General features: G+C 34.2%; 1 protein-coding gene across 6 annotated transcripts in view; it reads left to right on the top strand.

Moving 5' to 3' along the window:
- LOC142330508 (uncharacterized) overlaps window positions 1-14,284 on the top strand; it is a 235,892-nt gene that overhangs the window by 67,074 nt on the left and 154,534 nt on the right. For all 6 annotated transcript variants that reach the window (XM_075375821.1, XM_075375820.1, XM_075375822.1 and 3 more), the window contains one exon: window positions 4,863-4,941. In XM_075375821.1, the coding sequence (XP_075231936.1) occupies window positions 4,863-4,941 (79 nt within the window). The remainder of the gene's footprint in view (window positions 1-4,862; window positions 4,942-14,284) is intronic.

Here is a 14,284-nt window from a genome sequence, read left to right as displayed (position 1 = left end):
TTTTTTTTACCTTCCACATTAGCTCTTTCGCGGTGTGTACCGCTTCATCAGATGTATTAAAAACTTTAAAAAATAAGGATGTTACTCCTCGGTCAGATTGTTAAATGACAACTCGAAGGAAAATATTTATCGATAATAACAATATACTGCTGCCTATCGGATGAATTTATAATTATATGAATTCTATTTGTCGTTTGCCGAATTCGTTCACGCATTCAAATTTTTTAATAATTTAATTTATTTTATTTGAAATTTGAACAAGCGAGTGAAATTTGAATACGATGAATGGATTCGATAAATAGTACGATGCGTATAATTATAAATTCATTCGTAGGATAGCAATATATGTTATTATCTTCTTCAAATTGACATTTAAATCCGACAAAAGTATAACGTTCTTCTTTTTAATTAAAAAAAAATTGTTTTTAATACATCTGATGAAGCGGTACCCACCGCGAAGCGCTAATATGTGGAAGAAGTTTTAAAAATAAGCAGGAAGTAGTATTTTTATTTTATTTATTATCGATTATTTTAGTGATTATCGATAATAATTTAGAAAATATTTAAATCGTTCCAAAATTTAATAACGGTGTTGTTTGTAAATAATTATAATGAACGTAAAGAAATATAGATTTGTAAAACAAATCTTAATCGGAAATTTTTAGTTTATTTAAGAGAATATAAAAATAAAAGAAAGAGTTCTTCGAATGTTGCTGATCCAATATCGTATGATATAACAAAATATAGAAAATAATTTAGAATAAAATAGAACGATAAATTTAAATATTTAGAAGTATATTTCATTTACGAATACAAACGTAAATGGTAATAAATAAAACGTAAATGTACTTGTTCTCTAAAACAACAGGTAGATTTTGAAAACGATGAATCGTTTAGACCGGCACACCTGTTGTCTTATTAGCCGGCATAGTTGTAACAGATTTCAATTAGCTTGATCGTTACCGGTTTTAACTTCGATAAAAACAGTGCGTTATGTAGATACTATTTAAATAAACGATCACGAATCTACAGATTCAAATTTTTTTCTCTGTAAATCGATAAGTTTACATAAATTACGTATAGCTAGGTCCATAGTTACATGTAGCGGGTTTAGTTATAGTATATTATATATATAATTTTATTTAACGCTAGCCGGTCAGGGTGCTTCGCTCACCTTTTCCCTTCCACCTCCTGGACTCTGGCAGTATTCGATGCTGATGCTTGTAATTTTATATACAGTAGCGTACAAATTAATATGTACACAGGGGATTTTCTGTTTGGCCAGTTGTTGCGGCTACACCGCTTGACCGACGCGTTCTTTAAGTCGCCTGTGTAACGTGAGATTATCGTTCTTCGGTTACTTAGCGAGTTCACGTTATAAATTGTGTTTTGTGAAAGTCTGTTTAATTTTTGATTATAAAATTATATTTTCATATTTTTTGTTCTGCGTGTCTAGAATATTTATAGCACAGACATAACTTGAAGAAAGCGTTCGAAAATCGTTGCTCTTTCTGAGGTTACCGATCTCTCATCGAGCTCTTTCTGAGCTTACGGTTCGATGACCGATAACTCTTGAAAGCGGTACTGGAGTAGGGTCGGTAAATGCCGTTTTAAAACGATTTAAAGAAACCGGCGGCCGTAAAAGAAAAGACGCTCCCAAAAGTAGATCGGCTGTTTATTAGCGAGAAAAAGTAAATTTGATCCAAAATTATCTGCTGCGGACTTAAATAAAAAATTACCAGCCGGTGGAACAGATTTACTCATGTCTGTTACACGCTGACTTCTTGCGGCTAAACGGAAAGCTTATCGACCGGCTGAAAAGCGGCTTTTAACGTCAGCGATATACAAAAAAAGGCTGTTGTGGGCCAAAGAAGACTGGAAAAATGTTATGTTTTCCGACGAGCCGCATTTTTACGTCGACGGTTCCGTACGTTAGAAAAGCATCAGATAAAAATACTCGTGTCAGAAAATCTGTTAAAGATCCCCAGACGCAATTTTTCTGGTTTTTTTTTCTTTTGAAGGCCCGTGTTCGTCGCTTGCAGTACTTGATACGTTGTAAAGCGATCGATATATCTAGGTTCTTAAGAAAAGGGTTGTGGACACGACTTCGAAAAAATTCCCGCAAGGCAAAGCAGTGTTCCAAGATTTGGCGCTATGCTGTACCGCCAAAAAAAGTAGAAAGACTTTTCGAAGAATGAAATCTTAAAGTGCTCCCGCGGTCAGGCAGCTCAGACTTAAAGATGATTGAAAATTTTGGGGCGATAGTCAAAAACCGACTCTCAAAAATGAATTGTATCGCAAAAAATTGATCTCATTAAAACAATAATATCAATATGGTTTCACGATACCGATGTCAAAAAGACGTGTAGTACGCTTTTTGAACCCGTGCCAAATCGTGTACGTTGAAGCGATCAAGAACGAATGAGGACACGTTAATTAATTAATAGATATTCACAAATTGTATAGTTATGATTTTTATTTTATGAATTTACTTTTTATTAAGTAACATTAACGTTCAGATTAATTTGCGTGCTACCGATTGTATTTATGAATCGATTTAATATACGCTACTTAATGTAATAAAATAAAAGCGTAGAGCACTTATCCGTTACAATCGACCGTAGTGGTTCAAAATCATAAAAATATATACGCTCTTAAAATCCAATAAAAAATACGTATCAAAATAAATAATTAAATAATGAGTTATTTGTATTAGAATCAGTTTTCACACAACTACACACTACACATATTTAAAATTACTTTATATATGCACTTTTAACTTGTAAATTTACTTTATATATGCATTTTTATTTTAAAATTACGTTATATATAAATTTCACTGCTTATCGATTCATTTACGTCTTTTGTAACTAATTATTGTACGATAATCACCTGGGACAACCCGTACGCAAAACTTTACGTATATTGTTTTGTGACTAGCGGGTGAAAAATTGTTTGCACGATCTAAAAAGGTGAACGGTGTGAGCGGAATAAAAACGTTTTTTCAATACGTATTTTGTTTAATATAAAAAGGCTTTTGGACCTGACATTTTGTGTATTTTATCTGCTTCAGCTAATTTTACGTCCCGACTGTTATTGATTTTTGTTATACGATCCGGTTCATAATGCGATTCGTTTCGATAGTATTCTGTTTGAAAAAATAACGATTTACTTTTTAAACGGTTAAGATTTTTAACGAGGGTGTAACCGTTTCGAAAACTCTTTTATTTTATTGTAATAAATAATATTAACGACACGGTACGGAACAAAAAATGGAACGTAGTTGTAGCGTGTGTGTGGGTATACCGTGGATATTTGATAAGCCTGTGCAGAATGTAAGAAGATACAATTTTTCAGGGAATTTTTTTAAATTTTATTTCTCAACACTGTCTTCTTTCGAGTCTGTACGCTTAGTCCAACGGCGTTCGAGTTTCTTGTTCCCATCCTTGTAGAAAGATTTATTCTATCTTCAAAATAGGCAGATGTTTCATTCATCGTTTCCTATAACTCTGTTTCTATCCATTCGGTTCTTCGTGTTTGGAAAAGGAAGTTTAACGAGCCGGTCTGACATGAAGGGAGACGGTGGAAGAATTTTGTTGCTATTCGAAAAAATTACTTGTCGCAGATGAGCGAACTGTTGCATCGACTCTGTAAAAAAGAACCTCCTTTTTCATTAAATACGGATGTTTTTTCTTTATTTCTTCATTTTACGATGTAGTAGAGACGCCTGGTGTCGCCCGGTTATTACTTTACCGTTCTCCGGAAAGTCGTTTTGCCTTAAGCATCTCGAAATCTTTCCTATCGATCGAAGGGCTTTCGCCTTCTTCACCGTCCCTTGGCCTCAGGTCGGTAATGAGGTGTCCGAGTGTCATCGACTTAATAAACGGTGCAAAGTATTCTATCGCTTACGTTGAAACGGCTCCTAACCGCGCTTAGAAATTCTTACTCGTCACGCCTTTGATGGATTGTGAGCAGATGCGTCATCCGTTTTGCGGAAATATTTTCATATGTAAATATGACGCCCTCATTTACTTGATTCGCCTAACGTCTTGGTTATCTCGCGCGTTTTTATTCTTGTATCTTAACTAATCTCCAGTTAATCGTATTTAGCCGATCAGATAGACCGAAAACATTTTTATAACGGATATATTTGATTTTAAAGAACGGTGACGTTTTTGCAAAATTCTTCAGCGGGTGTAATTGTTCAAAATTTTTTAATTTTTCTGCGGTCGTATCGTTTTATCTGGTTATTTATCGCCGGCAAATATAAAAAAACGTGCGTGATGTGGCATCCGATGTTGGCAATTCGGTGATTTTTGGGAAATGCGGCTACTACCGTTGACATTTTATCTTTCGGTGTTCTATAACCTTACTCTTTCTCATCGTTACGCTATGTAGTATCCTTTAATTTTTAGGATACTAGTCTTTTAGCCCTTTCAGGTGTTGCAAAATATTTTAAGGAATGCTGTTAATGCTGCTAACTGAACCGTCTTTAATATTCAAAGCTCCTGGCCAGTATAATGTAAAAAAAACCTATTTTTATAAAATTATTGAATTTTTCATAAAATTTTAAAATTAGATACGATTTGGTATAATTATTTTAAGAAAAAATTAGCGAAATTATGACGGTAATGCATTTTTTATTGTCGTGCAGCGAGTTCTTATGCGAAGTGACCGAACTAATATTAATTATGTTTTTTATTTTATTTTTGTAACGGCATCACCGTTTAATGTGATTTAATGTAGTTTACGATTTCTATTTTACGCAGCAGTTAACTTGCCGCACACAAATTCTTTTGTTTTGTTATTAGAAAATTACTTGTGTTCTTTTATATGTCCTATGAATGTTACATTTGTTTCAGAGGTGGTCCACCATTGTCGGTCGGTAGCCCTGATCCGCTTGTGCCTCCATCAGTCGATGTACAATCAGTCGATCCTAAGGTATGTTTATTCGTATTGTAAGATAACTTTTTTATCTGTTGCTTGTATTTAAACAATAACAAAAATTGTGTCCGATATAAAATGGCGCATGACTATATAATTATTAACAAAAGAATAATACAAGTTTTATCTATATCATCGTAAATATGTTTAAACTGTTATTAAATTTGATAATTCTTGTTAATTATAACATTAGTTATAATGTGAAGTCGTATAAAGTCTCGGTTTGTAAAGAAACATACGATTCAGTGATATGATTATTATCACTGATATTTTTTTCGTCTTCAGTCGTTTGACTGGTTTGATGCAGCTCTCCAAGATTCCCTAACTAGTGCTAGTCGTTTCATTTCGGTATACCCCCTACATCCTACATCTCTAACAATTTGTTTTACATATTCCAAACGTTGCCTGCCTGCGCAATTTTTCCTTCTACCTGTCCTTTCAATATTAAAGCGACTATTTCAGGATGCCTTAATATGTGGCCTATATATAAGTCTGTCTCTTCTTTTAGCTATATTTTTCCAAATGTTTCTTTCTTCATCCATTTGCCGCAACACCTCTTCATTTATAACTTTATCCACCCGTCTGACTTTTAACATTCTCCTATAGCACCGCATTTCAAAAGCTTCTAATCTTTTCTTCTCAGATACTTCGGTCGTCCAAGTTTCACTTCCATATAAAGCGACGCTCCAAACATAAACTTTCAAAAATCTTTTCCTGCATTTAAATTAATTTTTGATGTAAACAAATTATATTTCTGACTGAAGGCTCGTTTCGCTTGTGCTATTCGACATTTTATATCGCTCCTGCTTCGTCCATCTTTAGTAATTCTACTTCCCAAATAAAAAAATTCTTCTACCTCCATAATCTTTTCTCCTATTTTCACATTCATTGGTCCATCTTTGTTATTTCTAATACATTTCATCACTTTTGTTTTGTACTTGTTTATTTTCACGCGATAGTTCTTGCGTAGGACTTAATCTATGCCATTCGTTGTTTCTTCTCAATCCTTTTTACTGTCGGCTAGAATTACTATATCATCAGCAAATTGTAGCATCTTTATCTTTTCACCTTGTACTGTTACTCCGAATCTAAATTGTTCTTTAACATCATTAACTGCTGGTTCCATGTAAAGATTAAAAAGCAACGGGGATAGGGAACATCCTTGTCGGACTCCCTTTCTTATTACGGCTTCTTTCTTATGTTCTTCGATTATTACTGTTGTTGTTTGGTTCCTGTAAATGATAGCAATTGTTCTTCTATCTCTGTATTTGAACCCTAATTTTTTTAAAATGCTGAACATTTTACAGGTATTCCGTCTACTCCAGGAGCCTTTCTGCCATTTAAATCTTTTAATGCTCTCTTAAATTCAGATCTCAGTATTGTTTCTCCCATTTCATCCTCCTCAACTTCCTCTTCTTCCTGTATAACACCATTTTCTAATTCATTTCCTCCGTATAACTCTTCAATATATTCCACCCATCTATCGACTTTACCTTTCGCATTATATATTGGTGTACCATCTTTGTTTAACACTTTATTGGCTTTTAATTTATGTACCCCAAAATTTTCCTTAACTTTCCTGTATGCTCCGTCTATTTTACCGATGTTCATTTCTCTTTCCATTTCTGAACACTTTTCTTTAATCCACACTTCTTTCGCTAGTTTGCACTTTCTGTTTATAGTATTTCTTAATTGTCGATAGTTCCTTTTACTTTCTTCATCACTAGCATTCTTATATTTTCTACGTTCATTCATCGGCTGCAGTATATCGTCTGAAACCCAAGGTTTTCTACCAGTTCTCTTTGTTCCGCCTAATTTCGCTTCTGCTGATTTAAGAATTTCCTTTTTAACATTCTCCCATTCTTCTTCTACATTTTCTACCTTATCCAGGTCCTGCTTCTCCAGGTACGTAATAGATATTATTCATTATTCAGAGGGGAACGCTTAATAATCATTTTAAAAAAATATTTCTATGAAATTAAAAATTCTATTTGCTTTGATTCTTGTTTCCTGAAGTACACCCCTGGTGCGCGCTCGTGACTGGAAAAGAGGTCCTCTGTTTGAAAGTAAAAAAATAGTTTTCACGGACGTCGTATTAAATTACATTTGCTCTACGCTTCATAGCTTGATAATTTTTTTTACCGAAATACATCTTCAGACAAAAAATAATTTTCAAAAGAAGGGCGGTAGTAAGCCCTTTCTGCATTTTAATTAAAAGGAAATTATCCAAGGAAAGTTATTTAAAATTCTTTTCGGCTGAAAGTTTTTGTCGAAAGAATCCCGAGTGTGCGTACTAAGATAATTTTGTCGAAAGAGGAACATGTTAAAATGGTTTTGCAGTACAAAGGTTTATAGCTTGAACAAATAAATAAGATCTTTTTTCCCTCCCCTTTTTAAATAGCATACCAGTCCATTTATTTATATAAAATGAAGAATTGCAGAACTAGGTTCAGATTTTTGTTCATACAGCTAGGATTTCTATAAATTCATTTTTTTCCTGTTTAACCTTCGGGAATCACCGATAAGTATTACTTTAGGGTATGAATGAGGATTATATGTACAAGTGTAAATGAAGTGTAGTCTTGTACAGTCTCAAGTCGACCGTTTCTGAGATGTGTGGTTAATTAAAACCCGATCGCCAAAGAACACCGGTATCCACGATCTAGTATTCATATCCGTATAAAAGTAACTTAACTGCCTTTACTAGTTTTTGAACGTTGGAACTTTCAACTTCAAAATCAGCTGATTGCGAAGACGCGTTCACCGCTAGACCAACCCGGTGGGTTTTAAACTGGTTTTGCTGCAAGTGAACGTTACGGTACAAACAAAGTAACTAACACGTGGTACAGATATCGTAGGAAATCTGTATCGTATAGGAAACGTTTTTATAACCGTGACGAGAAAATTTCTAATGATCGCGATGAATTTAAAAAATATAAATTATTTTGAAAAAGGTTTTATTAATATTATCGGTAATAAAAAACTTATATTTTCCGGACGCGGCTGTTAAAATATAACTATATATAGTTTATAAAATATACTATACAGAAAGTACGCGCGTCAGGGTGTTTTTATTTTACAGATCTTCATATTTCATGACTTCCTCTAAGTCATAAAAGAATTTTAGAATTGAAAAATTCCGGAAGGATGTTTTTTTCTTGTTTCTTCCAGTCGGATGAATTTTGCACTATGATTTCTGAATACGAGTCGGTAATGCTTAATTTTGGTACGGTCGATCGAGGGTGTAAGGAAGTATGTACTCGCGTCTCATCTGAAAACTTTACTCGAAGGGTAGGTCAATTTTTTCACAAAATTTAATGCCCCTTCGTCAGCTATTTTGTGAAGGAGTTTGATCTTATTCAAACCCAATTTTTTTTTTTTTTTTTGTAGTTTTCGGGCTTAAAGTTCATCGTACTGATTATATGATTCCGTTACATTACCGTGTCGATTTGCTTATGTATTTGGGAAATTCCATTTAAGGGTCGGATAATAATAGGCCTTATTTATTTTGGTTTTTGTTTTTCACCGGTTATCGTTTCGCTTGATGTCTTGCCACTAGGTGAACTGATTTTTATAAAATATTGGTTACTTCTGAATAAGGGTCGTTATTTGATGTCGTTTAATTTCAGTAACTCTAGAGAGGACGGTGAGAATAGTCACCCCCGTTTCGCAGAATTTTACTCGTTAGTGTAGTAAGTATTTTTTACGTAATTTGTGTATTTATGTACTTTAATGTTTCGCTTACTTTTCCTCTTAAACGTAGTTTGTCGAGGTCAAAAACCCTTCGTAGTCGCAATATAACTTAACTTCGCCAGGAATGTCGTGCGACTCCTGTCGGCGTTTTGTAATGTTTTTGTTTTATCTTTTTACAGGATTTTATTTAATCCCTTTTCTTTTCCTTCATAACGATTTCAGACGCCTCCTATATTATGGATTAAATTTTTTACGCGTAAATAAATATTTAACGACAGAAATCTTTGTGATTTCCTTTGTATTAGCAAAACTTAGTCGCAGATTTGATTATGTTTATAAACGTGTAATTTTGTTTCGCTAATCCATTTACTACGTCTTAATTGAATTTTATGTCTGTTGGTTTTATACTAGAATATGCTTGTAAAAGTGTTAAGTCGGTAAATGTACTAATAATGCGGTTTGTTGAAGTCTGATAGTTGGGAGCTAAACTTCTAATTCGATTTGATCGCGTAAATATATTATTATCGAGTGAAGTTTGTCGTTACTAAATAATTTATGCCGGTTTCTTTTTTATACGTACACGTGCAACAAGTTATTTATCTGTTTTGTTCTTCGCTTACGTTTGTAGTTTATTTATTTTCCGCACTTCTTTTCAATTTTTTTGATTTTAATAAAAAATACAGAAATATTTTAGGCGAACTAATTAAAAAACGTAAACGCGACTGTTGTAAAAGTGAAACTTTACAAGATAAAGGAAACTCTAACATGAGATGGGACTACATAAACGAACTGTTAAATATTAAAAAAAAAACAAAAATGACTCCGAGGACTGAAATTTTAAACGACCCTTTCGTTTAAGTAGGTAAGGAATATGCGGAAAAGTTGTTAAATGCAAATATGTTTGTTACGCTTGACAATCACCAACCAGATGCGAATATGGTTGCTCGCGATTATTTTTTTTCTGTTTCCGACAAACGGAAACAAAATTATCAGTATAATTACTCGTCTGAAAAATAATTCAGCTCTTGGTATTGACGGTTTCAAAAACATGCCGTTAAAGAAATCTTTCCGCATATGGCTAAGTTTATTAAACGGTTAATAAATAAATGTTTTTCCGTAGGGTGTTTTCCAAGTAAATTTAAAATCGCTAATATTATCCCGTTCTTCAAGTCGGGAGATCGTTGTATTCCCACAAATTACCGTCCGATAAGCTTGTTAAACGGTTTATCTAGAGTTATGGAAAATATTGTTAAATCACGAGCGACAAAATATTTTCGTAAATTTAACGTAATTCGTGCAAATCAATATGGATTTCGACCGAAGAAAAGCACCCGAGACGCTTTAAATTACCTTATCGGCTGCATATTATGTAGCTTTAAAGACTGTAAAAAAACTACAGTAGTATTTTTAGATCTGGCGAAAGCCTTTGACACCGTCCCGCATTCAAACCCGGTACAAAAAGTAAACGGTTTGGGAATACGCGGCTTACCTCCTAAATTATTTAAAATTTACCTAAAAAACAGATCGCAAGTACTTCCGATCGACAAAAATACCAGCGTAAAGCGCTTGACTGACTACCGCCGGGATCATTCTAACCATCCATCTTATTCTTGGTGTTCATAAATATCTTACTGAAACTAAAAAAAAACGATATAATATCTTTCGCCGATGACACCGCCTTGATTTTCACGGGCTTCTCGTAGAATGAGGTTAGTCGTTAGATCGGCTGAAGCAGGTCTTAGGGGTGTCAAAACTCGGTTTGTCGAGCATTTAATAACCTTAAATTAAAAAAAACGTGTTTGTGTCGTTTTCTACAAATCACGGTAGTCGGCTTCCTAACTTAAATAATTTAACCGTGCGTTCAATTAACAGCAAAAACCCGACTTTTATTTCACGTCTGTGTCCCATGTAGAAAAAGTAATTAAAATATATCGGTGTCTGCATAGACCCTCACCTTAAACGGGACGCGCAAAAGAATTAAATACTTAATCCTTAAATTCCACCGAATTAGTAAACTAAAACGTAACGTTATCACCGGACTTGTATATTTTACGCGTGCAATACCGATCGGTATTACAATACGGAATACGTTCACGGGGCGGAGCGAGAAACATGCGCTTTAATAAAGCGTATGGGCTTCAAAAACGCTCGATAAAATTGCCTTAAATAGGCCCATACTTTACCCTACAGCCGATCTATTCCGGGATTTTAACGTGTTAACGACGAGACAGCTGTCAAAAGCATCGTTTTATATATTAACAAAAATATAAACCTCTTTAATATTGGCGATTCATGTCTGACGCCGTCTAGTTTCGCCTTAGTAATACCCTGAAATGACCTACGGTCTGCGGAAGACTTTTGCGTATATGTCTGCTAAATTTACGTATAACAGAGTTAAGAAAAAACTCCTTACGACAAATAATTACTATTGTAAGTACGGTTTTGCCGTCTGTCGAAACGATACACGATTAGTTAATTTTCTAATCCGTTCTTAATAACGGATTTTTAAAAATTATAAAATCCTGTAAAGGAGCTAATCAAAACTAAAGAAGGCAAAGTTATTAACGGTAAATTTACAATTACAATCGTAACATTAATAGTAAGCTTATTTAGCGACAGCGTTAACGTAACAGATGTAACAATATTCATTTTTCTCCTATTTATACAATATACGTACTATGCGTAAAGGTGTCCGGCAATATAAATACTATTTAAGCATCTCATCTTGTATCTTCTTGATTATACTAAATCTAGATGTTCAATTTTAATGCGCGGCTACGGGTGTTCATTTGTTACGTTCAATTTTTTTTGTTCTTTCGTCGTTTTCCTAAGATATGTTTTCATTTTAATCGATCTCGGTCTTGACAATTCTTTTTTTTTTCTTTGTAAGAACTTTATTTGTGTAGGAACCTTCTTTTTTTGAACGAGGGAAATAAAGGTTCGTCCGTTCGATTATATTACAGGTAGAGAAGTAAGAATTAGAACGATAGATTCCTCTAATGATTGTTTATAGTTATCGTAAATTGTTATTATTCAATTTTAAGGTGATGAAACGCCGCATTAAATATTACGTGGAATTTTCAACTCGTTTTTTGTTTATCGTACCGGCTTTCCTAAGTTTAAGTTTCATACCTGTACGTTTAGAAAAACACAAAAAATTAATGGAGGAATTAAAGAAGCAGATTTTACCGGACGGTTACGTTAATCGGTAGTCGTTTGTATTTTAAAATAGTCCTTAGGACCCTATTTGTTTTTTATTTTATTGGCGATTTGTAGGCTCGGCTTTACTATCTGATAAAAGGTCAGCGATCGGGCTTATTGTGCTGTTAGTAAATAAGAAACGGAGTTCTCGGGCGGATTCCCAGATCGTAGCGTTTTTGCTTAGTCGATCGACTAACTCGATAACTCGTCGATCGAGGTAAATACGTTCTACAAAAATAAAAGTTTAAAAAATATCACCGAAGAGGTAAGTAGGGTCTCTTACGTACAACCCTTGAATAGTGGATACCGGTGTTCTTTGGCGGTCGGGTTTCAATTAACAACCGCACATCTCAGGAACGGTCGAACTTCATTTACACTCGTACATATCATCCTCTGAAATATTACCCGAAAGGTAATTACCGGAGGATAAACGGGAAAAAGAAAGAAAGATCGATATTGTTACGTCAGATTTCTCCCGTTTAAAGGTGGAAGAAGACTTGCGGTTATGCGCCGCATTATTTTTCTAAAATTAGTTTGTAGGTCGTTGCAAATTTAACTGTTGAAAAGTTTACGTTGCTGTAACTTTTACAATTATTCACGGTTTTTGCATTTTAACTTCAGGAATAATAATAATAATAATAATTACATCGTTGATCGCTTGAATTTTGGCAGAAAATTTGAAATCGTCACGGTCTGATTGTTGCCAAATAATATTTAATATAATTTAAGCGCCTGTAACAAATTCTCAAGTAAATAAATTAATAATTTGTTTTTAGCTTAAAGATTTTTGTTCTTTACTGAGAAAGTCGGTCGTTAAATCTTCTTTACTCTGTTCCGACTAGAATTACATTATTTCTACAAGCCCGAGTTAAAATAATATGTGCGAGATCATCTGCCATAAATTCGCTACAATATGTGTTAGTACATCCTACGATCGTTTTTCCGTATACGCGAAAGGAAAGGATTCGTATCGACGTAGATGTAATTTGAAGAAGATTTAATATATGTATAACGGTTCGCCTTACCGAATAGATGAAGTTTATGTAAGTCGTTCCGATACTACTAAAAGGCTAAATTTATTGAATCGACGACTTTGCACCTTAAAATCAACCGATTTGAAAGAAGCGTCACTCGAGTACGCTTTCTCTAAGAGTAATGTTGTACATTATACGGCCGTACTTAAGATGAACAGAGAAAATATATCTAGGACCGAACGTCTACTGCATTTCAGCGGCATTCTTCGCTTTTCCTCGCACAGTCTGCAGATTATGCTTGCTGTTATTCAGATTTGCTGTCCCGTAATTTTCTGAATAAATTTTAGAAACGCAACTATCGCAGTTTCGTTACCGCTAGAAAAAGTTTCTCATACAGAGGTATGAGAAACTCACCTAAGTTATAAATTTTTAGCTTTTCTATTAGATAGATTTCCATCGTCGGCTTTGAGACTTATTTACTTTATTCACCGGCTTTAAACGGCTACGAGTAAGTACAAGTGACGTTCGACTACGGTCGTCAAGGTTATATCTTGTTCCGTTTAATCGGCCGTGTAAATAATATTGACGTTTTGTTTTTATTTAAATTCTCGTAGACATTAAACGTTTATACTTTTAAATCACGATCTCAAAACAATTATTTACTTTGTACGCGTTCAAAACTGACGATTAGTCACTGTTATTTTCGTAAAAAATAGTATTAATAACCTTGTCGTTTAAACCTGTATATTTTTTTACCTAATACGTTGGATAACGCCTTAATTATCAGTTCTCCAATTACATAATTACTTGTAATCGGATATCACAGGCCACGAATCCGACCGATTGACGGAGGTATACGGTTTCTTAGTCGCGTGTGAGGTGGTATTCTATAGTTTTTGTTACATTTTTATCTACGATTAATTTGTAACGTAAACTTTTCATTGTTAATAGAAAACGGCTTCGTTTAATAACTCCGGTTTACTATTCTTTATTAAACGATACATTAGCTTTTTATAACGGATATTTTCATCATCGGATAGTTTAATAAGTCGTAGTTCTGGCTGATGCAGCCCGGAACTACAAGGAAATAGGAAAAATGAAAAAGTAGAAAAGTCACCAACTACCTGGAAAAGCGTGTAATCGGATCGAATTTTGCTTCTTGGAGTTTTTGCAGATCTTGATGTTTAGAATCCTGAAAGCGTTAGGGTTTAAGCGGTATAAAATCGATAATAATAGGAAAGTCGATCGAGAAAGAAGACATCCGGTGGAAGCGGATAGAATATTTAAGAAAAACGACCGATCGCTGAAAAGAAAAGTTTTTGATCGTTTATCTGGACGAATCGTACACTTTAACGTCCCGTTCGATGACAAGATCGCGGTCGAATGACAGCGGTGCAGGAGTAAAAGTGCCGATTTATAAAGGTAATCGGTTAATCGTAATCCACGCTGGAGGAGAAACGGGTTTCATTCCG

Source organism: Lycorma delicatula, chromosome 9, assembly GCF_047948215.1.
Source record: "Lycorma delicatula isolate Av1 chromosome 9, ASM4794821v1, whole genome shotgun sequence".
In the NCBI taxonomy this organism is placed as follows: Eukaryota; Metazoa; Arthropoda; class Insecta; order Hemiptera; family Fulgoridae; genus Lycorma; species Lycorma delicatula.
This window is presented reverse-complemented; position numbering and strand designations above follow the sequence as displayed.